At 40.2% G+C, this 12,701-nt stretch overlaps 1 protein-coding gene across 1 annotated transcript; it reads left to right on the top strand.

Moving 5' to 3' along the window:
• Positions 1 to 2,208: 2,208 nt before the first annotated feature.
• mad2l1 (MAD2 mitotic arrest deficient-like 1 (yeast)) lies at positions 2,209 to 9,832 on the top strand. Its single transcript, XM_006808999.3, has 5 exons — positions 2,209 to 2,386; positions 2,853 to 2,999; positions 4,502 to 4,622; positions 9,118 to 9,221; positions 9,302 to 9,832. Exons 1-5 carry the CDS (start codon positions 2,323 to 2,325, stop codon positions 9,472 to 9,474), a joined length of 609 nt encoding a protein of 202 aa, XP_006809062.1. The 5' UTR covers positions 2,209 to 2,322; the 3' UTR covers positions 9,475 to 9,832.
• Positions 9,833 to 12,701: the final 2,869 nt, after the last annotated feature.

Here is a 12,701-nt window from a genome sequence, read left to right on the forward strand (position 1 = left end):
TAACTTTCACACAGTATTGCTATTCTAACGCTTTGTCTAACATTAATCCTTTGTGTAACATAAACACACAACTGCCCACAATTATAAAATAATATCAGATGTCAACAGCACAAAATACTGTCAATTTTAAATATAATAAATGAATATTTCACTGGCAAGAAGGTCATCACTGCTTCTCCACCCCAATTTGTTGCTGCTATCAAAATCAAAATGTTCTCATTTTTTCCTGTTTACAGGTTCTGTATGTCTATTATTATCTATTATGAATAAATTATGGGTTTCAAATCATTGTATTTTGTTTATATTTAGGTTTCACACTGCGTCACAACTTTTTGGATGCTGAATCAGCTGTTGCAAGATGATACAAGTTGAAGACTGCACATTGTGTCATAGAGAAAAAGACTTTACTGAGCTTTTGGAGAGTCCAGTGATGAATGGCAACATGCTTGTGGTTGAGGAAAAGACATCAGGCTATGACATGTGTGATGAGTTCACTCCTGTGGTTTTACACACTCACTTCCTATAGCTAGGAGGAAAGCTGAAGGGATTGCATTAAGAAGTGCTTTAGAACATCTACAGGGAACTTGAAAAAGGTCATTTATGGAAGGATGTGTTGTTATGGGTCCAGTGAATGTGTTTAATCCTCTTGAGCCTTTTTGTGTGAGGATGCATGCAAGGGTCTGTGGCTCACAGTCTGTGACTGCAATTAATGCAGAGTTGTGTGGCTTCAAGTAATTCTATTCTCAAGTAGTGAGAATATAATTTATTTTCTCCTGCTAATCTAGGTCCCAGTTGCAGCCTTTGTTTCAGTCTAAGCAGAGACCCTGGGACCTCCCTTTCTTTGGCCATCTCCTCCAGGTATTCTGGGTGGCACACTGAGATTTTCTCAAGCCAGCTGAGAAACACAATTTCTTCAGTATGTTTTTAGTCTGCCTAAGGATCTCTTCTCAGTTGGTTGTTCCCAAAACACTTTACCTAGGAGCTATTTTGGGAACTTCATTCTGATCAGAATGAGGAACGTAGTCATTCTGATCAGGTGCCCAAACCACCTCAAATGGCTCAACTTTGAGCCATTTGAGGCTCAAAGTTGAGCTTCAAATGGCTTCAAGTTGAGCTGCTGCTAGAAAAGCAGCAGCTCAACTTGTTTGTTTAGCATATGTGCAAATGTCCAACCTGAAGATGCAGGAAGCAATGTCTTATTCACTGGAGAGAACCCTAACATATAGGCACCTAACTGCTGGCATATGAGCATACACTTTTCTGCATTTATCTTCCATTAAAACCAACTCTAGTTGTGGGCTGTACTTCACAAAAAGATTAGTTTCAGAACCTAATATCTCCACTGAGGTGAGGCCAGACATGTGTATTTCCTATCTTGCAACCTGTGGTGTAAGTTGCAGCTGTTTCTCCTCCTCCTACAACCAGTCCACCCCCTCCCTTAGCAAAATAGCGCCTGACTCCTACAGGTGGTGGGCCCACTAGAAAGATGGGCCCATGTGGATAATTCAGTCGGAGCCTGGCTGGTCCCCACGAGTTACCACAGTTCATTTTAAAAGATGTGTAAATAAAAATACTTTCTGACAGTTTGATGTGTGGTGTTCATATCCTGTGTCAGTCTGGGGACCTTGTTAATGACACCAGCTGCAGCTGGAAAGAAGCCATTTTTCATGAATCACAAGTTTCCCAAAGAAGGTTCGAAGCTTTTCATTAATTTTGGGAGAAGTTGGTCAAATCTCATCTGCCCACTTAGTGGTCCTGGAGGTGTGCAGGAACCGCATGGCTTTCCTCCTGAAAGAAAAAGACAATTACTGACTGAGAAAAAACCAACTATGATAAAAAAAAAAAATAGCACATAGACAAACATAGCAAAAAGAGAAGTACAGAGCCAACAAGACTTAAAAGCTAGCATTAACTGAAGTTGTCTTTCTTTTGTTTTGCAATTTTCTGTTTTGCAGAGTGACTTTTCCAAGTCTGCATACAATGGTTGTTTGGACCCCTTTAGGATTAACTAAACGTGGTATCTACAATATTAACTTATTAATTCAGTCATTTGTGCAGTGACACATTACATTAATATACAGTCAATTACAAGATAGAAAGGGCTTTAATTATTCTACACTGCTCTCTAGTGTCGAAAAACTGTAAGCGTAACCTAAAACGTCATCAAAATCGCGCCGCAGTCTCACACGCATGCGCAATAGTGTGGAAGCTGACAAAATTCAAACTGGGTGGCGGGCAGTTGAAGTCGGAAGACGTAGAAGAAGAAGAAAATAAAGAGTACAATATATTTACTGTTGAGAGCTAGACCAAAGTGTTAAGAAAATGACAAGCACGTTGAAGGGAATTACTCTCAAAGGAAGCGCGGAGTTAGTAGCCGAGTTCTTTTGTAAGTATTTCTGTTATTTCATCTTTAGTCGCTCGTTTTCGACACGCATGCATGTAACGCTAATATGCTATTGGGCCTACATAGTGCCCGATAACATATTAGCATCAACGCAGCATGTATGGACTCACATGGCAAGCATAGCTCCAGTTGATGAAAAATAAAGTGTTTAAGCCTGATGTATCCTATAAGCGTCAATTCACAACTTCAAACCGAATAATTTGTAAAGACTGTCTAGTTGTCTGCCCTTGTATTGAGAATCGTGAACGTACACCATACATCGTTTCTATTCTACCGAGCTAATATATTCATTGATAGTTAGTTTTCTCTCGTGTTATTCCCTTTCATGTGTAGTTGTTTTTGTAATCTTCTGTCCCTTTCAAGTTTGAATCATATAAGCCTCTAAATTTTACGAATACTGGAATTCCGGCGTATTTGAAGCCTTTGATTTCCCCATTGTCATTCACAGCTTTCGGCATCAACAGCATCTTGTACCAACGGGGCATCTATCCTCCAGAGACATTCACCAGAGTTACCCACTATGACATGAGTCTCCAACTAACTACCGACCCCAAGCTGAAGAACTATCTGACTAACGTGGTGTCTCAACTTAAAGGTATCTCAATAGTGGGCTTCCCCACTCGTGACACAACTAAGGAGAAAGTGGAAAAACTCTGGAACTGAGTGAGCTAACCAACTGCGGTCTGAAGGCACTCCAGTTGTAGTTTTGGGCTTCGAGTTCTGTAGCCATATCTACAAGGCTGCTGGCTTACGGCAGGAAATCTTACTCACAGTTATTTTGGTCACTATGGAGATGTTTTTTTTTCTTCTTCGTTTTACATATTTACTCTTAGACCTTGAAAAAAATGTGGACATATTGTACTTAAGAAAACAAACAAAACTTCAGTCTACTTTACTTTAAGTGGATTTCCTTGAACACTAGATAGAAAAGAAAAAACTTAATTGGTGAGAACTGAGCTCACAGCTTGGTGGGGAGTGACTTTGGATTTTTATTGAGAAGAAAAAGTAAAGGCAAAAGCCGTAGTGAAGTACAAAATAAGATGATGTTTGTGAACAATGAATGATTTTGTCAATTTATTTTGCTAATTCGATCGTCTTCACTCAATAAATAGTAACTTGTTAGTTGCGATTGCTGAGTAGGGCCACGTGGTGGTGCATTTCCCCCTCCCCTTTTTGTTGTGTTGAATTAGATCAGTCAGAATCGTAAAGACTTTATTTATCCCCAAGGGGCAATTAACGTGCAGCAGAGCAGCATGATGTTGAAGATGAACTCAGATGCCTATGAGACACATGCCTGAGATTTTAATTGGTATGACCTGGCATCTTATGATCAATGTTAAGTAACATACAAAGCAGCACACGTGAGTTTTCATTCCCATGTTACACAAATTTGTGTTAAGCTACTCTTAGGCTCTTGTCAGGTGAACTACAAACTATTTCTGGTTAAAAACGCTAGATTTTTGATTTACCAATTTTTGATTTTGCCATAAATACTTATGTATGTGAATGAGGAAGGAGATCGGTGCACCCTTTTCTGTCCAAGGTGATGCCATTGTAATATTTTATTTTATTTTCTTATTTTTTTTCCTAAATCCAATGCCCGCAACTGTTGGTGGCTGCCTCCTCAGGTTTCTTCCTGTTAAAAATAAGTTTTTTTTTAAATTCCCATCAATGCCTAGTGCTTGCTGTTCTGGGATCATCTGATTGTTTTTCTTTTTAAGCCTGTGGGGTCTTTACTTTAAAGTATAAAGTCTCTTGAAGCAACTGTTGTGATTTTTAGTGCAATGTAAATAAAACTAAATAGAGTAAATATCTCTGGATTGTCAGTTCAAGTTTAATGTAATTCGTACCAGAATATTCATATTTTCGGGTGCATATGTCAAATCACTCAAGCTCTCAATTGTGTAATGCTAAGAGTAGTGAAATTACAGAATACAAATCAATCATCATTTTTCTCACAGAAATTGTGATCTCTTGGATATAGTTGTGGATACAAAATTCTGTACATGTTTGTATTATGTTTTTAGGGTGTTTAACTACCTCTCACTTTGCATAACAAACTTTAATTAAGTGTTGTTTGCTCTTTTGGTGTTGCAGAGTGGCTGTTTGAGTGCACTGTGCAAAAGCTGGTGTTGGTGATCACGTGTCTGGAAACCAACGAGGTGCTCGAGAGATGGCAGTTTGACATTGAGTGTGACAAGTCGGCTAAAGAGAGCAGGTCAGGACCTCTAGTACCTTTTTTGTCTATTTGTTCTGGCTCCATGCTAATGGTCATAGAAAAGCCTGGGACTTCCAGTGTTAATTTGCTGTCTCCTAATTCCAACACCTGGCATGTTGCACTTGTACTTCCCCCGCCGTCAGTTTGAGTGGAGTGATATATTATATAAATTGTTTTGAGCTTCAGGTACCCCAGGTGCGGACTATCAGGTTCCTGATTGGCAGTACCTGTGCGCATGGACTCTGCAACAGTGATTAGCTAGTGTCTGCTATAAGTATGGCATGTTTGACTGATGGGACTCATGCTATAGGGCAGACCTTCCCAAAGTGTGGGGCCTGCCCCCTAGGGAAGGGCGCAGAGCCATTGCAGGGGGGGTATGAAAAAAACAAAAACAACGCTTGGACACTGCTAGCATAATGAACAGGTTTTTGATGGGGCTCCCACACACACGCAAAGCATGAGATGAAGCATAGCTGAATGTGTTTCCAAACTAGGGCTGTTCGATATAACAATATATATCGGATGAAGATATAAAAAGTCTATTGTTTCATTTTACGCTATCGTTTGTTTCGTGTTGTCGCAAAATAAACTGTTTACGGCAATATTTTTGTGTGACGTGAAAAAAGGCACATACCTTTGACGTTGCGTGACGAACTCTGTATTCCTCGTCCACACGTAAACGCAAAAAAGGAGTTTTAAAAAATCTCAGTTTTTGGTGATTCGAAACGCCGTTTACATGTGGATGAAGGGTCCAAATGCATAGAAACAGGTGCGTTTTCAAAAATACCCATGTGGGTGTGGCGTAGCGTAAAAGAGTAGTGTATTTTCTTACTACCTGTAATTTATTGCAGATTACTTGTTAATTACTTAATTGTGTACTAAATGTTTGAGGTGTGAAATAAACCGCAATGGAGCAAAATATGGGTGTGTGTGGTTAAAGGATGTGTTTGTGTGGTTAAAGGATGTGTTTGTGTGTGCACGGGTGGGGGGCGAACATTTTTCTTGTCAAACAAAGGGGGGCCTAGCAAAAAAAGTTTGGGAGCCACTGCTGTAGGGTAACCTCCAGTTGGTGTTCCACAAAGTTAAGTTACAGTATTATGTGGCGTGAGCCGTACAGTAGCATCTCCAAATTGAAGGCCAAGTTCCAGCACTTAGGACCTTCACGCAGCCTTCTACAGGTTTGGATGATGTGTCCGACAGCTCGCTAGCCAGACAATCTGGAACAGACCGCACATGGCCAGTCTCAGTCCCATAGGGCTTCAAGGAGTCCTGTTATGACTGCCCGTCACCATTTGGCCCGTTTGCGTTTGTGTTGGCAACGTGTGCACTGGAACTTTATGTTCAGCGATGAGTCTAGAATCTGCCTATGACAGTTAGACCATAGGGTCAAAGTTCTGAGAAGGCGCATGATGCTGATTGCTTCACTAACAGGGTAACTACTTTTTGTGGAGGCAGTGCGATAGAGTGAGGCAGCGTCTCTCTTGCTGGAAAAACGCGGCTTGTCATCACCGGAAGCAGTCTCATTACAGAGAGATATTGAGATGAGATTCTGCAACCAGTGGCAATCTGGGACAGGAAAGATGACAATGCTCAGCCCACCGAAGAGTGTGGTTTATCAAACTCAAATCTGCTATATCTTGACATGATTGTGTTGCACAGTTCTTAGATGCACATTCATGCTGTTGTTACTCAAGCAATGATATTAAAACCTTAACTCACTGGTATTTGGCAAATTAAGGTTAACCCCTGCAGCAGCATGAACTCATGCTGTGTGGCATCTGCAGCCTCAGTAGCAATCTGACCAGGTTGTGTTCAGTTTTATATAAGCCCTTTCCACTGCAGTGTCAGATTTCCGTGGCTTGCAAGAGAGAATCCATTGTTGGCTTCTTAGGTTGCATCCCATGAGCCTCAACATTAGGCGTGTTGTGAGTCTGACTGCTTTTATGCTTGGAACTACTGTATAGAATTAATATAGCCATTCTGTCAACTTCAACCAATTTGGTAATTCTCCTCTGACCTCTTCCATTAGCACTGGATCTTTTAGATCAGTAGTTTAGTTTCTTAAATCAGCAGTTGGTGCATGTTCTGGTCTTTTTGGTGTGGGCATTAATTCAAAATAGCTGCAAAATTTGATCAGCTGTCAGGCCAACATGACTGGCTGCAGGTGCATGAGTTTTATTCCTGTGTGCCACACAGTTGTAGTGTTATCTGAAAAAACGCAGTAATGAGCCGAACTATTGCATCACGTAGAACACACATGGCTGACTTACTATGACTGCGTAGACTCACATACACTGTATTATATGTGGTGGCAGGACCAAATGTGTTAATCTGCTGCTAAAAATAGGTCTTCCCTTTGATTGTTGTGGTTTAAAAAAAATCAATTTAATAAAGTAAACCTATTGTAAAAAATAAACCCATGTATATCCTCTAAGGCAGGGGTCGGCAACCCTAGGCACGCGTACCACAGCTGGCACGCGAAGGGTTAACTGATGGCACGATCATAGCTGGACTGGCCATCGGGCATTTGCTCAGTGGGCTGATGGTGATTTTCCGTTTTTATGGGCCGATGATTTTTTTTTATTTTTTGTAACGGTATAAACAATGAAAGTTGGTGGATTGGCCAGATGCTGGCCGGTGTGTAAATAATTCAGTTCTTTGGTGGTGGCTATGGCGGAGCTTCCACAGATTCAGTAACATTAGGAAGTGGTGGAGGCAGCAGGTGGATGAGAGAAAGGGGAGGCAGGAGGAGGAGAGACCCAAGGCGGCTGCCGGTCCGAGTGTCAGGTGAACTGAACTTCAGGTAAGAAGTTATGACCTGCAGTCTGTCTGGGTCAGATATAAACCAAGTTTAGGTGGAGTTTATTTTCGTTGTGCTGAGTTTTTCAGTTACACTCGTACTGCGTATTAGCTAGCATGACGGAGTTTATACAGCTGGGTGGATGCTATGATGTTACTGATAGTGAACTTTATTTTCTTCATAAGGTTAGTTAGTAGATTTGCCAACCGTCCCGTAAAAACACGAATCGACCCGCATTCAGAGAAAATATTACGCGTTTCGTATTGAGCTGAAAAGGAACACAGTTTGTCCCGGACTTCAGCTACAATGAAAAGAAAAACACACAAAGCTGGATTTATTCTGTGTTTGCTGCACAGCTGTTTCTTCTTCTCTCATTCTCTCTCTCCTGTTGCTACTTCAACCGACTACCGGCGGATGTCGCGTTAAACAACAGCAGCATGTTTAAGCTTGATCAGCTGTTAGAATTTATTTAATATTAATTTCTAGCATCAGCTGATGTTTGCTGGAGCCACAGCTGTAAACCTGCTGGTCATGATGTCGGTTTGGTTATCAGGTGAGAGGGAAACATGAAGATGAAACCAGGAGATGTCCTTACTGAATCATCAGAGCTGAACAGGTGATGGAGAAACAGGTTTACCGTTTAGGTGACATGAATGAGTTGAAGGGAAGTTATAAGGGAAGGAAGAAATACACGGATACATCCGTAGATTCGAGACAGAATTCACAATGTGTTTTTGGGACTTTTAGGTGTTTGGACCAATGTTTTATTTTCTGATCAAACCAGAAAGCTTTAATGAGCAGCTAGACTTGTCTCGCATTAACTGGCTGAGTTAATGCCAGTTAATGCAACGTCGAAGCAGCTGGAATCCATAGCTGTGCGTGTTCATGGAGCTTGCATTTTCACCTGCTGGACATCACTACCTGACAAGTTTAACTGTCTTCAAAACATTGCAGAGGCCTTATTGACAGTATTTGGCTCTACATGTCTGTGTGAGCAGATTTTCTCTCACATGAGTCCTCAGGTAGCCGTCTGAATGCTGGATGCTCCCGTGTCTCTGAGTGGGAGACCAGAGATCAGATTTGTATTAACAAACATGCCATATTGACTCAGTTTATTTTTCTTATCATTGTTGTGAGGAGACCATAAATAGCATTTGCATTTTCTGTTGTACAGTTCATTTGCTGTTATGGATAAAAGTGTCTTTTTATTTTTTTATGTTTCAAAATAGCTGATAGCTGCGAACATCTGTGAACAAATATAATTCTATAAAGTGGTTCTATATAGTATGTAACTGTTCATATAGAGCGTTATTAAATTTATTGCTAATACAATCATATGGCACACTGACTTCTGAGGACATTTTAGATGGCACTCATCATCAGAAAGGCTGCCTACCCCTGCTCTAAGGCATCTGGACAGATCTGTTTACTTACACTTATTGACAGGAGTTGAATGGTGCAGACTTTGGGTTGGTTGGCTGATTTGTCAGCACAGATCTGAATTTGTATGTTTGCAGTGGATAAGTTTTTTTTGTTTTGGTTTTTTGCAATAAAATGACATGAAATTTGTACTTTAGAAGAGTCTTTACAACAGAGTATGTAATTTGGTTAAATGAGCATCTGTCATTACACTCAACTGACTATTGTTTGACTAATAAATAATGCATGTTAACTGAGTTCTCATGTGTCACCCAGTGCACCCAGAGAGAAGTCCATTAAGACAATTCAGGATGAGATCCGCTCAGTTATCAGACAGATAACAGCCACTGTTACTTTCCTGCCCCTGCTGGAGACGCCATGTGAGTAATGAGACTTTTGACATTTGAGCCTTTGATGTGGTGGTTGGGTAATAATTTCAACTCCTCCCCCCTCCCCTCAGGTGCTTTTGACCTCTTGGTTTATACAGACAAGGACCTGGTGGTTCCAGATAAATGGGAAGAATCAGGGCCGCAGACCATTGACCAGTCAGAGGAGGTGCGTTTGCGTTCCTTCACCACTTCAATCCACAAGGTGAACAGCATGGTGGCGTACAAGAAGACTGAGTCAGTTTAAACTTCTAAACCACATGAGCTGTTACAGCACCGACCACTGATTCTTATAGAAACCAGTAGATCTAACACTGCCGTGTCTTTGTTCACTGCCTGTGCGTGACTGGACAACAAGGACCTGTTTTCCTTTGTTGAGCTTCACTGTGTCTTGTCAATATGATAAGGACATGAAGGAAATGTGTTCTTTCTACATTGATGTAAATATTTCTGCTAAGTGGCATTTGTCTGTAGAAAACAACTGTCTTTTCTTTAGTCTTTTGCTTTCTTTCATTCTTTCAGTCTCTGTTTTAGAAGATAGTGGTATCTATGTTGAACTTTTATAAAATGACATAAATAAATGCATTTTGCTTTTTCCCAAAGAAGTGATTCTGTGGTTTTCTTTTGTTCAGGAGGTGCCAAGGTTTTTCATTGTGTTATTTATTTTGGAGCATTATATAAAAGATATCACATGGTTTTTGGAGCCTTGAGACGATGTCGTCTTGGGATGCATTTCAATAGTATAAGCTGATCTTTTCATCAAGGTCAAGAAAGAGAAGTTAGTTTGGAATGCACTCTTTTTGTAATGTGTTTTAATAACTGGAAAGCACACTGACATCCATCCATTCATTCATTCATTGGTTAAATTTTTCACCTGCTTGTTTAGTACGTTTGAGAAATTATAGACAGCACACAGGAGACATAGTAAATAAGTATTATTTAATGGGACATACTATTCACTTCGCTCACAGTGTTGAAAGGTGTCGACAGTTGCAGATGTGTAACACCATCATAGTACCGTATCAGCATATTACATTTTGCAAAAGAAAACCCACAATTCTCTTACCTAAAAAAATCCATCTGTCGTGTAATGCCCTCTCATATACATGCAAAAGAAAAAACTGACAACCAAGCAGTGAGGGGTTTTTTTTTTTTTTCTCCAGAGAGCACAGAGGCTAAGCTACAGGCACAAGTAAAATAGTCCTGGAGACTTATTCAATGTACAAATGACAACCACGGACACAAATTAACTTTCTGAGCATGTACATCTACAAAAGTGCTTGAGTTTAAATGAATCTGTCATGTCCATTAGTAAGCTGTTCATTAAATGCACAGACCTCTGTGACTCCTCATCAACAGTTTATTGGCTGGACAATTAACTGTTTTACCAGTTCTGCTGATTTAGCAGTTTCATTTACCAAAACAGAACTTTTTCTTTTCTGCATAAAAAAAAGAGTTCTGAAGGGTAACAGTAGCATCCTTCAAAACTAGATATTAACAAACATTCTAGGTGTACAGAAAAATGTCACAGTAATGTTGCATTTTCTATTTATTCCTAGTGTGGACATGCTGAAATCACTTTTATTGAGGAGTAATTGTTCCTTCTTGCAGGATCAGCAAAAACCTGCATTTCACAAGGTCCAAAGGTACCAGATTGTTCTTTTAAATGTGTTGGTGATGACACCTCGCCTCTTACTACAGACTGAAAACCTCTGCCTCTAAAGGGTGGACAGCAGTGAACCCAAACACATCAAAATGCTGAAACACTTAATATCTTTATCTAATGAAAAAGTTGCTCCTGGATACATTCTGGGTTACATACTGAAATTTTCTGCCAAATTCTGTTGTTCAGTCAGTCTTTGTAGTGCAACAGAAACTGCTCTAAATGTTAAAGAATCCTTTTTTTCCTTGTAGCAAATATCTTGTTTGAACAGATTTTTACATTTACCCATCAGAAAATCAGGTTTACAGAAATAGAAATTATACACCGTCACAATGTATCAGAGCTAGATGCCACCCTCGGTGAGTAAATCATACTTTATATTCTGTAGATATTACTCCGTTGTTCAGTTTGTAAAATTGGTATGCATAAACAGCATTACTGGACATGGATAAATAAAAATAAGTGGTTCTGTAAAACTGAATTGTGTACTTTATCGCAACAAGGCAGTGGCAACATCTAGATCCATTTTCCTTTGAAATCACAGATCTAGTCTTTGGCTCTTCCTACAGCTGGAAAAATAGAAAATCTAAATTCCAAATAACACAATACAGAACATTTCCAAATGTCATCAGAAGAAGCAGTTGTTCCTAAGAAAGGGCCTATAAAAAAAGACGGGATTTTTTTTTCCACATATGAAAACATTTTCTAGATAATTGTGTGCTTTGACAAAAGAATGACCTTACAATATAGACTCTAATAAATATATAAAACAAAAATAAATATGCAATAGTTAAGACAGTGAATAAAATGTACGAAAGACTCAAACCCACGTCGTGTGTGTGTGTGTGTGTGTGTGTGCCGTGAAGACATATAACAAGTCTATGAGATTATTGTGACACTATGTAAAGTACTGTGGGGCAAAAAAGTATTTAGTCAGCCACCGATTGTGCAAGTTCCCCCACTTAAAATGATGACAGAGGTCAGTAATTTGCACCAGAGGTACACTTCAACTGTGAGAGACAGAATGTGAAAAAAAAATCCATGAATTCACATGGTAGGATTTGTAAAGAATTTATTCGTAAATCAGGGTGGAAAATAAGTATTTGGTCACCTCAAACAAGGAAAATCCCTGGCTCTCACAGACCTGTAACGTCTTCTGTAAGAAGCTTTTCTGTCCCCCACTCGTTACCTGTATGAATGGCACCTGTTTGACCTCATCATCTGTATAAAAGACACCTGTCCACAGCCTCAACCAGTCAGACTCCAAACTCCGCCATGGCCAAGACCAAAGAGCTTTCGAAGGACACCAGGAAAAGAATTGTAGACCTGCACCAGACTGGGAAGAGTGAATCTACAATAGGCAAGCAGCTTGGTGTGAAAAAAATCAACTGTGGGAGCAATCATCAGAAAATGGAAGACATACAAGACCACTGATAATCTCCCTTGATCTGGGGCTCCACGCAAGATCTCATCCCGTGGGGTCAAAATGATCATGAGAACGGTGAGCAAAGATCCCAGAACCACACGGGGGGACCTGGTGAATGACCTGCAGAGAGCTGGGACCAAAGTAACAAAGGTCACCATCAGTAACACACTACAACGGCAGGGAATCAAATCCCGCAGTGCCAGACGTGTTCCGCTGCTGAAGCCAGTGCATGTCCAGGCCCGTCTGAAGTTTGCCAGAGAGCACATGGATGATACAGCAGAGGATTGGGAGAATGTCATGTGGTCAGATGAAACCAAAGTAGAAGTTTTTGGTATAAACTCAACTCGTCGTGTTTGGAGGAAGAAGAATACTGAGTTGCATCCCA

This window comes from Neolamprologus brichardi, chromosome 3 (assembly GCF_056152115.1).
Source record: "Neolamprologus brichardi isolate AB-2024 chromosome 3, ASM5615211v1, whole genome shotgun sequence".
NCBI classification, from domain to species: Eukaryota; Metazoa; Chordata; class Actinopteri; order Cichliformes; family Cichlidae; genus Neolamprologus; species Neolamprologus brichardi.

What these genes read in the sequence shown, in the direction of transcription:
- mad2l1 (XM_006808999.3), top strand. Translation starts at nt 2,323, where the DNA reads ATGACAAGCACGTTGAAGGGAATTACTCTCAAAGGAAGCGCGGAGTTA. An exon ending in GTTAGTAGCCGAGTTCTTTT is followed by an intron (nt 2,387 to 2,852) that starts GTAAGTATTTCT and finishes TGTCATTCACAG; the next exon opens with CTTTCGGCATCAACAGCATC. An exon ending in CGTGGTGTCTCAACTTAAAG is followed by an intron (nt 3,000 to 4,501) that starts GTATCTCAATAG and finishes TTGGTGTTGCAG; the next exon opens with AGTGGCTGTTTGAGTGCACT.